This window comes from Patiria miniata, unplaced genomic scaffold (genome assembly GCF_015706575.1).
Source record: "Patiria miniata isolate m_02_andy unplaced genomic scaffold, ASM1570657v1 HiC_scaffold_7, whole genome shotgun sequence".
Classification (NCBI taxonomy): domain Eukaryota; kingdom Metazoa; phylum Echinodermata; class Asteroidea; order Valvatida; family Asterinidae; genus Patiria; species Patiria miniata.
The window spans coordinates 7,467,709-7,489,504 of NW_024037074.1; the positions used below are offsets into that span (position 1 = coordinate 7,467,709).

A 21,796-nucleotide genomic window follows, 5' to 3' on the forward strand; every position below is an offset into this window, starting at 1 on the left:
TCTGTGTTTTTTCTGAAATCAGCGAAATAAAAGTTTACACTACTATTCATCTATAAATGTATCTGAAATTGCTATATGTTCATTTGACAACTGATATCAACATTCAAATTTGATTGTTATATCAAGTTTACTAATTTTCTGTTCTTTTTGTTTGGCACTTTTCTTAATTTTTTATATATATATATATTTTCAAACCACCCTAAAGTTTCTCATTTATGTGCCAGGTTTGCTTCAAAGAATAGCCGTTCCAGCTCTGTTCTATAATTTTAGTGAAACAAAATTGATTTTAAGGACAACATTGTAATTTTTTCTTATCATTCCCCATTTTTATAAAAACGAAACAAAACTGTACATACTTAATGTCTCCTAACCCCAATTTTATCTTTAAAGCTATAGTCCATCATTTGTAATTTGTGCATTTTGTTCGTCTGAAGCAACAAAAGAGTTCAAAATCTAATAAAGGATACTAAGCAACTAACCTGATAAAGTTTCAGCTAAGCTTCAGCTGTACATTCCGAGAAAAACAGCATTCTAAGATCTCAATTTCAAATCAAAAGTTACTGAATCATGTTTTGAATTGCAGCTTTACGCGACGTCGCGCACTGATCCGACGAATTATAACAACCGCGCACGAGTGTGCGTCGTTCCAATACTTGCGCGTGCTGCGCTGAATAACAAAACGAACTACTAATTTAAATTTTCCTACGGTGCTTCTTAAGAATCACCGTTGGAAATACCTTCTTTCGTTGATTACTTCAAAATGAGAGCTTCCCAGAAAGAATAATTTCACAGGGAGTTTAGTTCCCTTACTATCTTTCAACTAAGTTTGTTTTTCAACAATAATTACGCCAGTTACTTTTCGGATGGCTGCAAATGATGGACTATAGCTTTAAGTGATCCTACCACGAATGTTGATAATTTTATGTTTTGGGCAACGAGCAACCGATCTATAGCCTATTTGCGACGCTAACATTTTGCCTCTAAATAGGAACTGTGACATTTTAAGGTATAATTAATGACGACACAATGTCTCCTTAACGTACAGGTGTAACTATAATAACAACCATTTCAGTAACTTTTTGATGTCAAAATGACTGGACAAAAATGACGATCATCATCCGGTCTCTCAGATGAAAGTCCAAGATACTTATTTTAGTATGGTTATCGAAGACGTTACTCTTAGAAAGGCACATACCTCATGGCAGCAGAAACCTAACATTTCGAGTCCTCTTCATGTATAGACTGGAACGAAGGTTAACGCATGAAACAGCATAATGAATCATGACGGTAAGGATTTTTTGGTATCGTATTAAAAACAGGATTATTCCAACTAAGGATGTTCTTATGACGATGAACAGGGTGGCAGATAACAAATGTGTCTTATGTAATTGTGAGAAGGAAACTACTGACTATTATAACAGTATTAACATAGTGTCGCTAAATCTAACATACTGTCACAATCTCAATATGGCTTCAGGGCCAAATATTCGACTCAATTTGCCTTGATTGATTTAGTTGATAAAGTACAGTCTAGTCCGGGCAGACTTGAACATTCAAGTCTGAAAAAGATACACTACCTTTGAATATAAAATCAGGTTTTGGGGGTAAGGGACGAACACTAATATTCATAATTACGACATTAAGTTAGAGCATCCCTACACCTTTCAACTGATATACTCCAGGGACTCCTCCTTTGGAACAAAGTCGATCTTCCTGCCCACTGACTTCGGAACGCGGTATTTATAAAAGAAAACAAAATCTTCTCTGCGGTTGATGTAATTAAGAGAATAATAATTACCGGCAATGGGGTAATAGGGAGACTTTCCCATAGACTTGTGCACAAAAAATTTCCGAATTAAATGTGCCCTAACCCAATATTCCCTTGTCCTTTTTCCACAAATTTCGGTATTTTTACTAATTAGACCACGAGCAACAAATATAACCTAATTTCGACAACAAAATTTTTCCTCTAAAGGGGGGCTGCGCCAATAGGGAGACACCTAGGTGTCTCCCTATTAAGCCCGTGTCTCCCTAATATCGAAATTTCTACGCTAACGTGTCTCCCTAATGGAAATTTGTAGGAATAATTATTACTTTAATTGAAAATTAACGACATAAATAACACACTGTAAGTTAAGGATGGTAATTTAGTACATGCATTTATTGGTTTTGTTAGGTCAGCATGAATTGATTAATTTAATGTAATAATGTTTATTAATTATTATTTATATTAATCATGAATTATTATAACTACATGTATATGTATTTTGTGTGAAGGGGAAGACCTAGTACAAGCTTCGGCTTCTTGTCTGATCTCCCCATACTATTATTTTAAGTTCTGTTAAAGTGTTTTCCCTTGTATTTTACTTGCCTTATAGTATGGAAAATAAACCTGAACCTCAACCTGTTTACTCCAGGTTGCGCGCCTGCAAAAAAAATCCCATAGACACTAGTGCTAAATGTCCATACTTCAAAATTCATTTAAAAATACTCAGAACTCTCACAGGTATTCAAGCTGCACAGAAAAATGATGATCAACATGTCATCTTTCATTTTCTTTTCAATTTTGGGTGGGTTGACCATTGACTTTTTGAGATATTCTCACCCAAATAAGAACACCCCTAAAACGAATGATGTTTCCCGAACTGGAAAAGTAGCCATTTTGAAAAAGAATCCCTCCACAACATGGCTAAATAGCGCCACTTTCGGGCCAGATTGCATCCAAAATGCTCAGAATTGGAAGCTCCAAGTCCAGGCCAGAGGTTCAGTGCCACATGTCTTCAATTCCCCAATTCCATGGTTCTCAGAACTCTCTAATATAGAATATTTTGAGGGCATAACTTTTATTCATGAGCTCGGCGGACGGATTTTTGGTCTATTTACAGGCGTGCACCCTCCAGTAATAAATTGACCATTTCTGAGCGATGGAGGGCGCTGTACCTACGCCATTTCTGTTTACAATTTTTATAATCGAAATTATAGCATGTTTATTGGACCAATGAGTAGTTTTACTTCAATCTAAAAATAAAACCTAGTAAATCGGTAATGTTCAAATCATTAAAAAAACCTGTTAACACACTGCACCCCAATCGGTCAAAATAAAACCTTTTAGCCTACTCGGTCATTGGCTTGCTCACAACAATAGCATCCCAGTCAGCGTCAATGAATACTTTGCCTCCATCCTTTTTCTCGTTGGCAAAATAATCCAGCAGCGACGTCTGAAGATCCTCAGGCGCCGTCTTCCTGAAATTCAAGACCATGGTGAGGGCATCCAGGAGCAGGCTGCCTTCTTCTGAGGCTTGGTCAAAGCAATCGGTGATGTCGAAAGGAGCGGGTTGGTTGTACCGAGTGTACAGGATGCCTCGGCGGTCCAGCCAGCTTCGAATGATGGCAGAGTTGACACCGGCAAATAATTGGTCATGAAAAGATGGAAAGTGGTTCCAATAGCGCATCCATCCGCTGTCCTCTGTAAAATATCGGGTTTTTTTTTACCAAAATGAGGGGTAGAATTATACCTAATAGGGTACCTGATACATTTTGTTGTAATTTTGGCCTACGCATGTCATCATGACCTGTAGTTGATTTTAGAGACGAATCAGAATACATGTACTCGGACAGGCCTGTAGATTGATACAAAATTGAAAGCTGTTCGTTACTTTATTTTTTTTCTCGAAAAGGTGTAAAGAAAATACCTGATATGATTGCTACCAACATGACCCCACCAGGCTCTAAGCGCTCGTACATGTACATCAACGTGCTCTCCGGGTTGTCGACGTAATATAAGCTCTGCACCGCACTGATGAAATGAAACTTGGTCAAATCTCCCGCCTTTTCGTATTGCTCGATCGTCTGCTGCCGCCAGTCACACATTACACCTTGTAGTTCGTGGGCCTTGGATTGCGCCAATGCCTTGTACTGGTCTAGGAGTACTGGAGTGGGCTCAACTACACGGTTGTTGATGCGTGGGAATCGCTTCCTGACTTTCTCCAACATCATATAGTCTGGCTCACCTTAAAATAGAAGACCATGAAAGTTGAAAGGTATACTGTAACTGAATGACGCAGTTGAATGTAGAATGTAAGTCGACTTATTTTGAACTGATTCAGGTGACGTAGACAGTAAACTAGATCACGTGGCCACGTTGGCGTACTAAAAATATCCTTCACCTCGTTCAACTTCACCCGTATAAAAGTAAATAATAATTTTAATTTAGTGTAAGTAATAGTACTCGTACTTATAGTACTCGTACTCGGTACTGACGTACTTTTTGAGAATACTCGTACTCGCACTCGAATATAAAAATACTCGGACTGAAATTCACAGTACTCGTACTCAGAAATTAGTACTTGGGCCCGACTATTTTATTTTATATTTATTTATTTTGAATTCCTTTGAGCTGTTCCTTGGACTGATCCGCCAACAAGATCGAGAAAAGTATTGACAGTTGTTGTCATTTTTAGTTTATTTATTTTATTTATTTTATTTCTTTCTGGTAATGAAACCAAAGATTCCTCAAAAGTGCCTTAGGTACTGTAGCTCGAAAGCCTAAAGAAACCTGTAGAGAGAAGAAATTACAGTTTTAGAGGTGGGAGGACAAGCCCAGAGGAACATTCTGAGGAAAACCCACGGAATCAGGCAGGGACTGAAAACCCAATCCACATATACTGGCCCAGATGGGGTTCAAACCCGGATCACAGCGGTGGAAGGCGAGGAAAGTACCGCTACACCAACCTAACTCCCCACATTTGTACTCGAAGGTTCAAGTAGGCCTACATGGATTCGGGTACCTGATGTACTCGTTCTCAAGGGTCAAAGTACTTGGAGGCGAGTAGTACTCGACAGTTTGGTACTCGGCATCATCGTCACCACTTTTGTACCGTCCAGCAAGGCAAATGACTTAATATTCAGTGACTATCTAACAGTGTTGTAGTCGAGACCGGATAGTCCGAGACCGAGACCAAGACCGAGACCTGAAGATTCGAGACCGAGACCGAGACCGAGACCAGCCCCTTCAAGGCGGACCGAGACCGAGACCAATATGGTCCGAGACCGAGACCGAGACCGAGACCGAGACCGAGACCGCTGATAATGAATAACAAAAGTCGAAATTAAAAAAAACAAGACACGTTATTATAGTTGAAAAATTTACCTTTCTATTCACAAAGAATACAGACCAAAATTTCGACCAGTGGCAGTGTTGACAAATTGATACATGACACCTTACTTGAGCAAAAAGTAGTTACACTTAAGAAACATGGGCTTTGACATGTTGTCTACACCCAATCGTGACAAAAGTAAAAAGTTAAGGGTAGATGTTTCATCTGTTATAGGAACTCGGATCCTAAACTCCACATTCACCCCCTTGGTTCAGCTATGACTTCTAACGGATATTTAAAGATGCAATTTTAATTTTACATTGCCTCTTTTTTCCTAAAATAAATTTAGGACTTAACTTCTAACAAGACTTGTGTACTTGATTTTAAAAAATGGGAGCTAGAAAATGTTGAATTAATTTTTAATTTTTGTCATAGAATGTGGACTTGTACATGTAGACCCACAAGTTGCGAGGTGGTAGCCAGAATGTGCCAGATATGGATTTTTAATTTTTTCTGAACGGGATTTTTAATTTTTGAGGAATAATGGGGTACTTTAAAATGAGCAGCCAGAAAATGGGGTCTCATCATACACTCTCATGGCAACAGTGGGTGGTAACTTGCACATGTAAGGGGCCATTCAGAATGTTCAATGTTTTAAAATTTCGACTTTTTTTCCAAATTATTTTGACCCACCCACCCACCCCTAATTTCGATTAATAAAAAAACTGAACATGACTGTACATGTACATGCACTTGCATGTACATGTACTTGAACACCATGTACATGTACATGTGTGTCTAGTTCAGTGACGGCGTGAAGTTGTTGGTCATCCTCTTTTATGTGATAAAATATGTGATACCTCACCAAAAAGTATCTTTTAACGAAATTCAATCAGAATATTTATCCATTTTTTTTTTTAAATGTTTAATTGTTGTTTTACTTGTTGGTGTCCCTGCCACACTGTACGATGGTGTAGCCGTGCGTTATGCACGTGGATTGTTAACTTTCGTTTTGACGGGGACTTTACTGAATAGAGTCTGGTGACTGTACATAGAAATTTCTTTGAATAAAAGTCGAATCGTTCATTCATGTGCACTTGTTATGCAAAGCAGGGGCAGTGGTTCAAGGATATCCAGTCGACCTGCAGAAAGTGTGCAAGAACGCGACTTGAATGCTTTATGTGTCCACAATACAACGACGCTTTTTAGTTATTTCACTGTGTGACACAGTGAAAAATTTTGGAATCATAGGCCTAATGGCGTCAGCGATACTTGCTGGGGAGCTCTTGCGTACGACTTTCTGTACTTTGGTACTGTTATTTCCAGGACAATTGTGTGTACGGTAACCCGACGTACCAAGATTTTTAAAGACGAAATTGCCGACCTCAAACTTGTTAGTGCCATATTTGGCAACTATATGTGCGTTATTAGTTTAATTAAACAAATGAACAGGTTAATTAAACATAGTACCATTGAAGGTACCTAAAAGTAAACATAACACCATAGAAGACCGACAGACGAACATAAAATGTTACAAAATAAACATATTTGTCTGGATAATTTTTTTAGGGCGTTACCGGAAAGTTAACACAAACTTGGTGTCAAATAGATCATGAGAGTTACTTTTCTTTGACTTTTCATACAAGTTTACATAAACTTTAACTGTATGACCTGCAGTGGCGTAGCCACGGGGGGGGGGGGGCGTGGGAGGCGCCATCCCCCCCCTCCATGAAACCTTGTCGCCCACCCCCCAATCGCCTCCCCCACTGAGATTTTGAGTTTCGAAAAAAAATATCATTGATCTACATGACGCCACCCCCCCCCCCCCATTAAATGTTCAAGCCTCCCCCCCCCCCCCCACACACACACACACACACTGAAAAATTCCTGGCTATGCCACTGACAGTACATACAGGGGACGAAGTTGGAAAAGAAACACGCATCGCGATATCGGAACGTTTGCGCGTTTGCAAGTCAAAAGATCTATCTTTCTTTGTTTTTGTATCTTTTTTTCCATGGAAAGTGAATTTCGATTTTCAATTATTTAGCTTGACCCACCCACCCACAATTTGGAAAAAAGATCGAAATTTTAAAACACTGAAAATTCTGAATGGCCCCTAAGAGTGTATGAGTTCAAAGCTGGAAAATCAGGTAGAAAAATTTACTTTTAAAAATACTGTCAAAATACTGTCCCAAATTTAAGAGAACATTGTGTGGGGTCGAAAATATAACTAATTTGAAGCACCTCATTTAATATCAGAATACAAAATGCAAGTGATTACGCCCACAGGGGTGGGCTAAACTACACAATCCCCGAAAATGGTTGACACTTATTGCATAAATTGTTACATGTACAAGTTTATACTTTGCTTTATGTGCCGATTCAACAGATAAATGCCGAACTTGTTCCAAATCGTTCAGTAACTGGTACTGCTGCAGCTTAACATGTACTTTGGGGACTTTCCAACGTGCAGGCGAGTCCAAACCGACCGCGATATATAACAAGCTTGATCTACGGGCTAGCAAATGTTTTAAATAACAACGGTACTGAACGAAGTGAACACAAGTTATCGATCGAGCTGTAAAAGCTACAATATTGCCGGTCTCGACCCGAGACCAGCCAAAATATCGAGACCAAAGGGGACCGAGACCGAGACCAAGACCGAGACCACAGCTTCCGAGACCGAGACCGAGACCGAGACCAGCAAAAAGTGGTCTCGAGACCGGTCTCGAGACCGAGACCGGTCTCGAGACCTACAACACTGCTATCTAATACCCACCAGCTCCGCTGCCCACTCCCAGGACCCGTAGCTCTTCTTTCCCGTCTAGTTTGGCCTGGATCGAACGCACCACCGCTTCGTCAAAAACTCTGTCCACCAATTGAGAGTAGACACCTAACATGTCCCAATGGGTGTGGTAGATTTTGTATGCCGCGTCGAAGCGGTGCTGGTCTTGGAAGAGACGAGGCAGGTGCTTCGATTCCATCTCTTTGATTCCACCTGTCAAATTGCAACAGATACCACAAAATTAATGTTGACTCTTTCCTGTACAAAATGCGGAGTTCCCAGGCGTCACGGGAATATAAACCCGTTCTTTAAATAACGAGGCCTTGAAGTTCCCTATAGCTCTCGTGTGTGAGCTAATGTGTATCGTGTGTGTGCACCCCCGTACATAGTTACAAACTGCGAACTGAAAAAAACAACCTGTTTGGCCCCAATGGTCCATAAAGAAAAAGGACAGACACAATTGCAGAATACCCCCAACTCATGCGAACCTATTTGCCGAACGAGACCCTGTCTTTCATAACCAGTCACTTTGACCTTGTCACTAATGTACCGTGAATGGCATGGCTCTATACAGGCAAAATTCTTACTCTAATAGTCAGTGGGCTTGTGGTGTGGGATTATGAGCGGTCCTATAGCATCGCATCGCGCGCCCCCCAAAAAACCGATTCACATAATGTCACTTTTCTTTTTCGCATTTGGACGCTCACCCGAGTGCTGCATCACGAGAATAAAAACATTCCAGAATGTTGCCTCTTTCGGGGGTGGGGGGGGGGGGCAATAACAGAAATCTAGCTGCAACGGTTAATTTTGGCGTTTTTTCATCCAGTATAGTACACGGGGGTGAAAAGAATATTTACATGCCAAATCGTATTTGTTTCCCCTTTGGGGGCGTGTCACAAGTGTATCAATAAAAGGGGCACATCTTGCAATTGAACAAAAAACCAACAATCTAACCCAAATTTTGATATTTTGTTTGACATTAAATAAGCAAACATGTAAAGCCCATTATTGTTTCTAAGCAATTTTAATTGGTTTGTCATTGTTGTTAAGCGCAAACTAAAGTTTCCAAAAGTGGGAGGAAAAGAATGATTTCACATTAAAGCCCAATTTTATGTTGTTTTTTGGTCTGAAATCAGCGAAATAAAAGTTTACATTACTGTTCATTGTAGCTCAAATTGCTATATGTTTATTTGAAAACTGATATTGACATTCAAATTTGATTGTTACATCAAATTTACTCCTTTTTCTGTTCTATTTATTTGGCACTTCTCTTAATTTATGTTTATTTGTTCTTTTAATCCACCATAAAGTTTCTAATTTATGTGCCAGGTTTGCTTCAAAGATTAGCCGTTCCAGCTCTGTTTTCTAATTTTAGTGAAACAAAATTCATTTTAAGGACAACATTGTACATTGTTCGTATCATTCCCCATTTTTATAAAAACAAAAGATACTTACTGTGTACTTATTGTCTCCTAACCCCAATTTTACCCTATCCTTCCCCCACTAATGTTGATAAATTTATGTTTTTAACTTGCCTATTTGCGACGGTAACATTTTGCCTCTAAATATAGCTGTGACATTTTTAAGGTGTTATTATTGACGACAAAATGTCTCCTTAACGTACTATTAACAGGTGTAACTACAGTCAAACCTGTACAGAAAGACCACTAAAGGGAAACAATAAAAGCGGTCTTTATAGACAGGTGGTCTCTCTGTACAGGTTGGAAATATTTACCCTCCCTTTGGCTTCCCTAACTTAATGCGGGGGTCATTACAGTCTAAACTTGCCTTATCCAAACGTACATGTATGTTCTTCGTTCTTTTAGTTGTTTGTTTAAAACATAACTATTCCTTAAAAAAAAATGAAATTAAAAGTCATAAATGTGAATGATTTCAAAAAGTGTTTATTATTTTTATGTTAATATTATGTGAGAATTAGCTGTACTGGAGCAGCAATACCTGCACAACCACAAGTAAAAGTAGGGTCCTACAACGAAGGGAAAGTTTCTCTTTCCAAGATTCTTGACGATCACACGATCAACTTAAGTTATGACCTCCATTTTCATTTGAAGTGAAAGCTAACTTCAATAATTCCTTCCAGGATTCGGGCTTGAAGAATATGGAGCCATATTCTTTCTTTTTCAAAAGCAATATTGGAACAAACTCGCATTACAGGGCAGATGTAATCTACGCGATGTTGTGTAAACACAATGTGCAAAATTGCACATGCTAGCAAACTTGCTGAAAAGCTCAAAGGTCGATTAAGAGCACACAAAAAAAATTAAATCTTTTTTTTTCACGATTTAAAAATAAAGTTGATCAATAAACTTGATAACAAAAATCCCTGAGTATGTGTGTGTGTTTTTGTTTTTCAGAAAACATGTAAACGAATTTTAATTTAATTTATTTTAATGATAACAAAAGTATGTGAGTGGACGAGACTGACAGGTCACAAGTCATGTACATGCCTAGTGCATTTTGTTGAATGGAGCTCAGCTATCCAAGCTGCTGCACTGACAATAGGGGCATTGTTTATGCGACCACAGACCCAGATTAAGCTTGAAAATGTCCTGGAAATCCTGTGGTTGATTTACTAATCCTCTGAAGTGGTTTATGTGGCTCTTGCTTTTTCTTTTGAGTAAGGAATCAACCATTGTACAGAAACAAGAGGGAATTTTGTGGTCGCTTTTCATGGCTTGCGGTCGTTCTGTACAGACTTTAGCATTCCTACGGAAGCAAAATGTGCGGTCGCTGGTCGCGTTAAGCAGGTGGTCTTTCTATACAGGACTTAAGTAACGGGATTTGTCAGCGGGGGATTTTTAAATGGTCGTTACGGACAGGTGGTCTTTGTGTACAGTGGGTCGCTAAGGCAGGTTTGACTGTATAATAACAACCATTTCAGGGCAACCTACGTATTCCTCGCACTGCAAGGAAAGCAGGAGATAAGGCCCTCACTGTGGCGGGTCCAAGAATCTGGAACTCCATCCCACAATCAGTTCGATGCTGCAACTTAATACATATGTTTAAATCCTCACTTAAGACCCACCTGTTCACTTGATTCATGTTAATGTTCTTTTTTGCTTTTTCCTACTATCAGAGGTGTCCTTGGTTGCACTTTGTAACCTTTGGAAAAGGCGCGTTATAAATGTCATTATTATTATTATTATTATTTTTGATGTCAAAATGACTGGACAAAATGACGATCATCATCCGGTCTCCCAGATGAAAGTCAAAGATACTTATTTTAGTATGGTTATCGAAGACATTACTCTTAGAAAGGCACAAACCACATGGCAGCAAAAACCTAAACCTTCGAGGCCTCTAGACTAGAACGAAAGTTGGTGTAACGGATGAAACGGCATAATTTGAGTCATGACGATAATGATGTTTGGTATCTTATTAAAAACGGGATTATCCCACTGGGGCAGGCACGGTTCTAGAACCTATATTTTAGGGGGGGGGGGGGGCTAGCAGGGGTGGATCCAGAAATGTCTGTAGGGAGGCGTGCTGAAATGTGGACCTTTTTTTCTCCGGACACTTAGGCCTCCAAAAACCAATGGGGGGGGGGGGGGGGAAGCTCGTACCATATTTTCATCCTACAGTCTAGTCATGCACGCTATAAATACCTAATAGTATACTAATGCCCCTTCTCACGGCTATTTGAGAGGGGAAAAGCGTTCGCATGTGACGTCACCTTCTAACATTTGCTACAGCCATTTTTTTTTACGGATTTTTAATTTTTTTTGGGGGGGGGGGGGAGGGGGTAGACAAAAGTGTGTGTGTGGGGGGGGGGGGGGGGGGCTACCGCGCCTGAACTAAGGCTTTCTGGTCTGCGCGCGCGTCGCCGTAGCCATGCGCGTCGGCAAATTAAAAAAATTAATTTGTCATGTGAGATGATGTCTCAAAACCGCCGAACTCACTGGTTTGACTGGAATCCTGCTGCTGCACAAGTTTAGCGTTTTTTTGAGATGGGGTTACGATCGAGTATAAGCTTAATGTGGCCTGTCTCAGCTCCAATACATTTTGCACTACATTTAGTCGGGCACCATTTGCAGTCATCAGCCGACATTTGAAGAAAAAAAAAGTAAAAAAAAAACCCAAAACCGAAGACTTTTTTTTGGGGGGGGGGGGGGCTAAGGATGTTCTTATGGCGATGAACAAGGTAGCAGATAACCAATGCGCCTTATGTAATTGTGAGAAGGAAACTATTGGACATAATTATGTTCATGTATTGTAAAACTGTTCATGCTTGGCTTTTGTGAGAAACATTATGAGAACATTATACAGCACATAAATTTATTTCTCAAGGACAGCAATCGAATTTTGAATATGGAAAAACATGTCCGCCGTTTCTTCGTTTCTCATAAGTAAGTTATTTCGCACTATTTGGTTTACTAGAAGTTACAATCCGAACGATGACACAATTTTGAAGAAGCACCAGAGGATTATTAAGAATGCTCTCTGATATATAAAAAGAACAGACTTCCTGAAAATAATATGTTTATTTAAACTTATGGAAAAAACGAGCTTTATTTTACCAAAACAACGGCAAGATTTTCTTTGTTCACAGCACTAAACATCAAAGAAAGTTATGCATGTACAAATAAAACAAAGATTGGTGAATGTGATAACAGTTACCGATTGAACAACAAAGTCTTCTCTTTTGCATAAAAGCGAAGTACAATGATTTTTCCTTTGAATTAACTGCTTAGACCGCAAAACTGCAGGGCCAAAATAGTACCCCCAGTATTTTCTAAATAGTGCGCTTTGCCATTGAAAGGCCTTTTTTCACCATTGATTAAGGCCCCCCCCCCCATCTTTGGTAAGGAGTGCCCTTTTTTCTGAACAGAGTGCCTTAAAAAAAGAAAAAAAAGAATTGGTGCCCTTTTGTGTACAATCGGCCGTTCTCGTGCCTTTTTTATTATTATTATAGGTTTTCTCGGCGAATTTCCGATTTTTTCTAATCAGTTTCATTATCAGCCATTCAATTTCGCGTGAGTTTTGCACTTGTGGTCAAATTGGGGTTCTTTTTCGTTTTGGGTTCGTTCAATTTCATTTTTAGGCAGCCAAGATTTTGCTCTGAATGTTCGTTTTCATTTTCGGGCATCCTATTTCGTTTTGGTGCATTTAAGACTTAACTTGTGGCAGGCTTAAATTAGGTCTTTGCAACCTTTTGACGGTTGGCACATTCAAATTAGCGAACATCTGTGCGCTTGTAACGTATAACCATGCGTTTCATTTCTTATTCGTTTATGGGCAATCGCTTTCATCGTTTGGTAATTTAAATTGGTAAAACATTTTAATCGACACATATTCCTATTTTTCTCCGAGGTTCATTTCCCCCCAAAACTTCATGACTGTAAAATTTACAATGTTACAAATTAACTGATAGGCCCTATGAGGGAAACAAGATGTAATTATGAATTAATTAATTAATTGAAGGGACTAAGATAATTTATTTTTCACTGTTTATCTATTCTACTTGTTTAAACGTTTGAGCAAGGGGCATCTTTACGTTGACGATTTCTTGACGTGCAAGACATTGGGACACCTATGTTTGGCAATGGTTGTACCATCGGGAACATTTTTCTTGAGTTATCTTAAATGTTTTCTTGCGCATGTCTGACCGAACACTTACCGTGTTCACAGGGCCCATGCAAAGTAAGTTTGCAATGCAAACCTTGAAAATACATCTGTGTGTCACATTTAACCTTATTTGCAAGTTTTATTTTCCATTTTGAGGGGTGTTTTTTGGTGCCTTCTCCGTTTTTATGCTAATGCAAAGTTTTATATGAATTAGAAAACCTGTGATGGCATTCCGGGCATGATTAATGTTACACGGCTATTTCAGCAAAAAAAGTTGCTAGAATTATGAAGTCTAAAAAGATGTTTGACAAAATGTGAAATATGTTTGCCCATTAATGAAAACGAATGCCCGATCAACCCCTTACTAATGGTTGAGACGAAATTGAATGAACAACGCGATACTTTTAAAATGAATGCATCTTTGATAGGGACGAGTGAAGCTAAAAGGCAAGAGATTGCTCGGATAGTGAAATTGAATGATTCTTTTTGGTTGTCGAATGCCGATCTGCGTGATCTTTCAATTTCAATTGAAATCGAATGAGCCAGGCGTTAAATTGAATGAAAGCTTTGTGAAATTGGCCGGGAAAACCTATATTAATCATTTCTGGTAATGAAACCAGGGAATCCTCAAAAGCGCCCTAGGCACTGTAGCTCGCAAGTCTGAAGAAACCTGTGGAGAGAAGACAATGAGAAAAAGTTACAGTTTTAGAGGTGGGAGAAAAAGCCGAGAAGAATATTCTGGGGAAAACCCACGAGACCAGGCAGGGACTGAAAACCCAATCCACATATTGGCCCAAATACAATTTAATTCGTTAATTACATTTCACCCACGTATCGCCCTTAAAAGGTCCATATATTGTCCGTTATCGTGAATACAATGGTCGCTTTTGAACCAGCCCCCCCCCCCCCCGCTCTTTGATTTTACAGAGGCAAAGTGTCCGGGGAAAAAACGTGCTTACATTTCACGATGGATGTGCAAGTGCCCTTTTCAAAAAAATCCCCCCCCCCCAAAAAATCAGACGGTGTTACGCGTACGCCATTGTAGGCACGGTGCCTAGGGCTAACGAACAATTCTTGGGCCTACAAAATACCGTATTGTCCAATAAAAGGCATATAGGCCTACCCCACACACACACACGCGTAGAGGAAAGTTTTGTAAAACTTTCAGGGTCTCTCTCCAAATTTTCGATTTCACCAACTGACGCTGAATAGCATGTAGGCATACACGTAGGCCCTACGTATACAATTTCAATTTCAAGGCTGTCGTCGCGTTCTCAAGCACTGTGCCAACGGGCGTCGATCGGTGGGGGACGGGGAATTGTCGTTCCCCCCCCCCAAGTATTTTCGTCCCCGAATAAAAACATACTGTAGCCTTCATTTTATTCTATAGCTCAGAAAAGCTGATTCGATGACTACCAAGTCGAAAATGATGTTTAAATAAAAAAAAAAAGGTTTAAAGTGGTCAGAAATTGCCTCAGATTGCACCACAGCAGAGCGTCAAGAATCCCCTCCCCCAAAAAGAAATCGCCCACGACGTTTAGGCATCGCACTCTCATTAGTTCTGATCAAGATACACATGTTTGTACCACCCCCACTTTTAAGAAGCTATACCAGTTTGGCCTGGCTTGATTTGTACAGTGCTTTTTACTTTTAATAGCATCAGAATGAATTTTGCGCCAGAGCCTATAGGGCAGAATAGGGACTGCGGAACACTGGTGCCTCATACGAAAGACTTAAATCCGGGCCCTTTCCATTGCACCTATTATTCCCGGTACAACAACAATAAGGTCAAAGTGATTGTTAATGTCTCGTTCGACAATAGGTTCACGTGAGTTGCGGGGTATTCTGCAGTAATTGTGTTCGTTATTTTCTTTAGGCCAAAAAAAAAGTCTCCGGTTTCTGGTATGCGCGCGCGTCGCCGTAGCCATGTGTGTCGGCAAAATGAAAAAGTTTTTCAATGTAAGATGTCTCAAAACCGCCAAACTCACTGGTTTGACTGGAATCCTGCTGCTGCAAAACGTGTTTTAGATGGGGCTACGATCGAGTATAAGCTTTATGTGACCTCTCTGGACTCCCATATATTTGCACTAAATTTAAACGGGCACCATTGCAATCATCAGCCGACATTTGAAGGAAGAAAACGGTAAAAAAAAAGGCCGCGTCGCCGCACCACTTTTGGGGCAAGCTCCAAACCAGAAACCGAAGACTTTTTGGGGGCCTTTTGTACCAGTAGGCCCATTCTTTAGTTTTCCATGCAGTTCGCAGTTTTTCGCTACGGGGCCCGGTTGAAGACTACAGTCACACGATAGACCATAGCTCGCCCACGAAACAGGCCAGAAACGGAAGCAAAACGATGGAATCGAAGCACCTGCCTTCTGTCTTCCAAGACAAGCACCGCTTTGAAGCGTCCTTTAAAATATACGCCGTCAAAATCGACATGTTAGGTGTCTACTCTAAATGGGTGGACAGAGTTTTTGACGAAGCGGTGGTGCGTGTGATCCAGGCCAAACTAGACGGGAAAGAAGAGCTCCGGGTCCTGGGAGTGGGCAGCGGAGCTGGTGGGTATTAAATCATTGAGAATTAAGTGTATGCCTTGCTTGACGGTGGTGGTGATGAAAATGCCTCGGATGGGATCATCACACTGATCTCTATATAAAGACTTTATATAGAGATCAGTGGATCATTATGGAGACGATGGTGCTATGTGGGTGATCGACTGAGATGTGATGGGTATGATTGTGGCTTTTGGGGTCGGGGCACAGTGACAGTGATACCGTTGGTGATTTAAAACAGTGACGCGTACCAAGTACAGAGTACTGTCGATACCAAGCAACGAGTACCTTTCGCGTCCGAGTACTTCGACCCTTGAGAACGAGTACCTAAGGTACCCGATTCCAAGGTCCAAGTAGGCCTCCTTGTAGGCTAATTGGACCAGTACAAGCATCAGTTCTTTATGGAGTAGTCAAGTGAAAACAATTACAATCTCAAGTAATAGGCCTAAGTGGAAATGAAACCACCAATTCAGCAATATGGGTGTTATAGACTATTTTTGAGCCATCGATAAAGCCGAGCACGTGCGTTCAAGTGTAAAGGAGAATTAATTTATTCAGAACTAATTACTCGATATTTCCCCCGAGTCTTAACAATCGAGTAAGAATTGGATGACATGATGGAGTACGATATCGAATACTCGAGCCCAAGTACTAATTGCTTCTCGAGTACGAGCCCCGTGAATTCGAGTAATTTTGATATTCGATTGCGAGTACGAGTCTTCTAAAAAAGTACAAATACCGAGTTCGATTACTAGAACACTGAATTATTATTATTATTATTATTTTTAACTTTTATACGGGTGAAGTTGAAAGAGGTAAAGGATACTGTTTAGTATGTCCACGTGTGTCTAGTTTATATGTCTACGTCACTTGAATCAATTCAACTAATAAGTAGGCCTGCATGACTGCTTCATTCATTTCAAGTAGGCCTATACCTTTCAACTTCTATTTAAGGTGAGCCAGACTATATGATGTTGGAGAAAGTCATGAAGCGATTCCCACGCATCATCAACCGTGTAGTTGAGCCCACTACGGTATTCCTAGACCAGTACAGGGCATTGGCTCAATCCAAGGCCCACAAACTACAAGGTGTAATGTGTGACTGGCGGCAGCAGACGATCGAGCAATACGAAAAGGCGGGAGATTTGACCAAGTTTCATTTCATCAGTGCGGTGCAGAGCTTATATTACGTCGACAACCCGGAGAGCACGTTGATGTACATGTACGAGCGCTTAGAGCCTGGTGGGGTCATGTTGGTAGCAATCATATCAGGTATTTTATTTACACCTTTTTGAAAAAAAAATAAAGTCACGAAAACCTTTCAATCTTGTATCAATCTAAAGGGTGGTCACTATGAGTATTCTGAATCAAGTCTCCAAAATCGACTACAGGTCACATGGCATGCTTCAGCCAAAATTATAACCAATAAGCATCGGGTATGCCTATATTATACTCTATTAATTATAATCAAAGAATTCAACTCCTGATTTTGGTATAAAAATCGACTTTTTACAGAGGACAGCGGATGGATGCGCTTTTGGAATCACTTTCCTTCTCTTCATGACCAATTATTTGCCGGTGTCGATTCCGCCATCCTTAAAAGCTGGCTGGACCGCCGAGGCATCCCATACACCCGGTACAACCAGCCCACTCACTGCGACATCACCGTTTGCTTCGACCAATCCTCAGAAGAAGGCAGCCTGCTGCTGGATTCCCTCACCCAAGTCTTGAATTTCAGGAAGACGGTGCCTGAAGATCTCCAGACGTCGGTGATGAATTATCTTGCCAATGGCAAGAAGGATGGAGGCAGAGTATTCATTGAAGCTTGCTGGGAGGTTATTGTTGTAAGCAAACCTAGGCAACCATTCGGCCTCCTTGAGCCTCCAACGGCGACCTGGCCAGTTTTATGGTCGCACAAGGGAGGCCCAAAGGTCGCAGACCTATGTAAAAGGGGGTCTAAGGACGCCCAACACTCGGATGCTGCTGATTGTAATAACTGTGTTGAGTGGATGGTGGGGCGGCGACTCCCCCGGCGAGAATTTGTTTCTGTAATGCACAAAATGGCTGCCCTTCGTGTTGCAGGCAAACATTGCACTTCTCCATGCATATATCGGATGTATGTGCATGCTTTTGGCCTATTGTACTTTTAATACGACAGGCTCCTGTTGGGTTGTGCTGCACTAAGCAGAATGACCAGTCATCCATACATATTTTTTTCATATGTTACAAATAATTTATATTCCATCAACACAATTTATATTGCTTTTCTTTTAAGTTTTTAAAACATTAACTATTCGCTTTTGGCCGTTGCCCCTTATATAAGGTGATTTTCAGTTTCATTTATGCATCATCTCAGTTTTACAAGCGCCAAATCATACATTTCATTTTCAGAATAATTAACTAGCAATAGTATGCATAAATATTACTAAAATGTACTTAACATCATCATTTTTTGGCGGTGCAAATCCTCACTAATATTAGGCGCTTTTAAACTAATACAAATACTTTATAATGTCATGATCTTATATTATTTTTAAAGTTGTTTGCGGTTGATGTCAAGTCGGGTGAAATCATTATTCGCAATTATTGGTTTCCTTCATAAATTGTTTCCCTCATAAAATAATAATAATTAAACTTCAAAATTTTACAGCAGAAATTCGTCCTCAGCCCTCACCGTCCTGTCCAATCGAAGGTGTAATCGAAAAATCCGACTTTTCAACCCAGTTCACGATCCGATCGTAAGTGCTCTCGGATGCCGTCACTTGTGGCGCAGGTACAGAGCGCCCTCCAGTGAGCCTCTCCGCCTGTATCGCTTCCTCCATCTGCATGTCGTTCAGCCGCATCCACTTTTTAACATCAGGTGTTAATGAGGATGAACGACTCGCCCATTTCTTAGATTGGACTTCTAGCGAGTGTGTAGCGTCTGATGCAACAACGTTCAGAGTTGAGATCGTGTTCTCGTTCTCCTGATGCAGCTGATTGTCTTCGGTCGACTTGACTGGAATTATATGGGTGACGTTATCAACTTCTCCTTGCTCCGACACTTCATGATCACCTTGATGATTGGTATCTTTGGAGTGATTCACCAGAAGGCCTGGTTTCTTGGCAACGACAGTCTTGGAGATGCATTTCAGCTCAAGTTCCGTCCTCGTCCTCTCGGTAAGGTAACTATCTAAGCTGTCACGTGAATCTGTCAAGGATTGCGGACAGATTTTCTCCTCGAAATTCAAGTCTGTTTTACAGTTATCATGAACCTTGTGAAGATCCAACACATCGTGTTCACCATTCGGGAGAGTGAAACAGAATGGAGATACAATTTCTGGCGTGGTCAGAAGGCTTGGATCAGACTCAGAATAGAGTTGAGAGTCGGCAACGATGCCCATAATGGTGTCGAAAAAACTGTCTTCATCAAACACCTCATCTGATGCGAACCCGGACGTGTTGTCACTTTGTTCATAAGACAAGAGCAACATGAGTTCCTCGGCATCGAGTCCCCAAGTTGTGACAGACTGAGACCAGAGAGAATCACTACTTAAGGACAATTCACCGCGGTGAATTGTGCTTTTGTATGAGCCCAAATCTCGATTGTTTGAGCAAGCGTCAGAAGAAAGTTTCTTTTTCGAAGAATTTCTTTCTGCAGTGTCCTCAAGAGACGTACTCGTCGTGTTCCAGGTTACATTTCTTGAGGAGTTCGTCGAGGTAGGTGTCCTTGTGGTTTGAGCCTGAGTACCTTTGAATATCTTCGCGTTGTCTATTTGATGGTTGTTGTTTCCATTGCTCTTCGCTGTTTCGTCATAGACTGTTGATACTTCTTGCACATGTGTGTCTTCTTCAAGATTCTGAGATTGCGGTTTTGGTTTGCTATCATCATCCTGGGGAAACCCGCTCAGATCAATACGAAGTTCCTCCCGTAGCTCAGCTGGTAGGTGAGAAGCGTCACGGTTAGTCTCTCTCCAGTCGGCTGGCCAGAGCACCTCACGGAACCAGTCTTCACTGTCATAATCATCTTGAGCCATCGAGGTGTCATTGTCAGTCTGGAATGTATGACTTTGCTCGATATCAATATCGGTAGCTTCAACACTCTCAGCAATAGTGGTTCCACTCGGGATTTTCTGTCTTTGGAATCCCAGAGAATGTGGGGTTCTAGACTCATCCGAGGATCTAAGATTCGTCTCAAATCCAGTCAGTGCAGTTACCTCAAAACCAGATGTGCCTAGGTTCGAATCCATTGCGCGGTTGGCTAAATGTGTCCCCAAAACAGGAAGAGCTATCAAGGAAGTTTTCAACTCATGCTGGCTATCTTGAGGTGTGGAAACCACGCCCAATCCTGGAGGCACGCCTAAAGTAGTTGTGGTCTGCTTAATGACGTCATCTGCTGGTAGGCCTACAGGTGGGATCGTGAAGGAACGTGTTGCCTTAGTTGCTGTATTTGAAGTTGAAACTGCACCCGAGACCCAATTTATCATTGTTTGCAACATGCTACGAGGTGAGCTTTGAGAGTGCTGTGGGGTTTCTTTACTTCTCGCTGCATTTTGGTTTGTATCTTTTAAAAAATCGTTGTCTTTGCTTTCTCCATTAGTCGTCTCGGTCCAACCATTGTTGTTGAAGGAAAACTGACAGCAGTCTCTGCCGTTCAATGTCGATTCCTTTTGGATGAACACTGAATCCGAATCTGGCATAAGTTGGCCTTTCATCATGCAGCCATCCCTACACTCTTTTCTCTGCTGTGTTTTCTTGGGCTTTTGCTTTTGGCCAGGTCGGTTCGGGTCCGAGTTTTTAAATGGTTGCAGTTGACGTGAACCTTTCAGCAATACATCGGACTCGCCGTGGTTTGACAAACCCTTGCCCTCAGTCGGGAGGCAAAGCGGGGGCAGGCGAGGTGGGTAACGAGGCCGGTCCTTGTCCACGACCAGCAGGTCTTTTCCAGGATTATCGGATTCCACCGTTTCCTCATCAAGTTCATCATCTCTAATCATCTCGTCTTCTCCTAACTCTGCCTCCTTAGTATTACAATCTTGATCCTCGAGATTGTCGTTGCAGTCATTTTGCTGACTTGTTATGTTTATCTTTGGCAGCAGACTGTCTGCCATCAAAGAGTCTTTCTCTCTTGTTTGTCTGGTGCCACCTCCATCAACTGAGGTAAAAAGCTGACTGGGAGCAAGGCACCCAACTGAGTTTTCCTTGATAGGACTCTTGGTGGCGCTCTTGGTGGTTTTCTCATCATCCAATGAAATCCCAGCTGCGGCCAGGATGTCATCAATGGACAGGTCTGCTATATTTTCTGGCGTCAAGTCATCAGCATCTTCTTCAAGTTCCTGACTCGGACTTTCAGCCAAGGCGTTTTCTTGTCGGCCCTTTTTGACCGGTGGCGTAAACTGATGAATCCTAGGCTTGTCTGGAAGGATGGCTCCCCATTTGTCGAGAGACGTCCGGGGGACTATTGTATTCTTTCCAAGTCCAGGTTGCGAGATCCCTCTGAACGGCATTGACTGACCGTTACCTGGGAAAAAAGGGCACCGTTATTAGACTCGAAATGCAAAACCATGTAGAAAGTATTGGAGTTCAAAATCATGGTTTTTATTGGTGATGTCCTAAACTCCTCAATCTTAGGTTGCGAAAGAGGAAGCCAACATAACCATCGAAAAGATAGTATACTCATTTCATTGAGACTTGGCATTGTCCATAACTTTATCTGCTTTGGAAATAATGCATTTCTAATTAATTACATTTTTATGAAATTTATAGTAGCACTTTCACCTGGAAATTGTTTTAGACC

General features: G+C 41.0%; 3 protein-coding genes across 3 annotated transcripts; 1 reads left to right on the top strand and 2 right to left on the bottom strand.

The window, feature by feature from the left end:
- Positions 1-2,912: 2,912 nt before the first annotated feature.
- LOC119718922 (histamine N-methyltransferase-like) lies at positions 2,913-8,177 on the bottom strand. Its single transcript, XM_038188356.1, has 3 exons — positions 7,877-8,177; positions 3,693-4,010; positions 2,913-3,466 (listed from the first exon to the last, which is right to left on the bottom strand). Exons 1-3 carry the CDS (start codon positions 8,079-8,081, stop codon positions 3,114-3,116), a joined length of 876 nt encoding a protein of 291 aa, XP_038044284.1. The 5' UTR covers positions 8,082-8,177; the 3' UTR covers positions 2,913-3,113.
- A 7,644-nt stretch (positions 8,178-15,821) lies between these two features.
- LOC119744310 (histamine N-methyltransferase-like) lies at positions 15,822-18,573 on the top strand. Its single transcript, XM_038220179.1, has 4 exons — positions 15,822-16,026; positions 16,975-17,292; positions 17,536-18,009; positions 18,560-18,573. The coding sequence occupies exons 1-4, from the start codon at positions 15,822-15,824 to the stop codon at positions 18,571-18,573; spliced, it is 1,011 nt and encodes a 336-aa protein (XP_038076107.1).
- Positions 18,214-21,518, bottom strand: LOC119745508. The gene has a single exon (XM_038221886.1). The coding sequence runs from the start codon at positions 21,504-21,506 to the stop codon at positions 18,684-18,686; it is 2,823 nt and encodes a 940-aa protein (XP_038077814.1). The 5' UTR covers positions 21,507-21,518; the 3' UTR covers positions 18,214-18,683.
- Positions 21,519-21,796: the final 278 nt, after the last annotated feature.

What these genes read in the sequence shown, in the direction of transcription:
- LOC119718922 (XM_038188356.1), bottom strand. Translation starts at nt 8,081, where the DNA reads ATGGAATCGAAGCACCTGCCTCGTCTCTTCCAAGACCAGCACCGCTTC. An exon ending in GGGAGTGGGCAGCGGAGCTG is followed by an intron (nt 4,011 to 7,876) that starts GTGGGTATTAGA and finishes TTCTATTTTAAG; the next exon opens with GTGAGCCAGACTATATGATG. An exon ending in GTTGGTAGCAATCATATCAG is followed by an intron (nt 3,467 to 3,692) that starts GTATTTTCTTTA and finishes GATATTTTACAG; the next exon opens with AGGACAGCGGATGGATGCGC.
- LOC119744310 (XM_038220179.1), top strand. Translation starts at nt 15,822, where the DNA reads ATGGAATCGAAGCACCTGCCTTCTGTCTTCCAAGACAAGCACCGCTTT. An exon ending in GGGAGTGGGCAGCGGAGCTG is followed by an intron (nt 16,027 to 16,974) that starts GTGGGTATTAAA and finishes CTTCTATTTAAG; the next exon opens with GTGAGCCAGACTATATGATG. An exon ending in GTTGGTAGCAATCATATCAG is followed by an intron (nt 17,293 to 17,535) that starts GTATTTTATTTA and finishes GACTTTTTACAG; the next exon opens with AGGACAGCGGATGGATGCGC.
- LOC119745508 (XM_038221886.1), bottom strand. Translation starts at nt 21,506, where the DNA reads ATGCCGTTCAGAGGGATCTCGCAACCTGGACTTGGAAAGAATACAATA.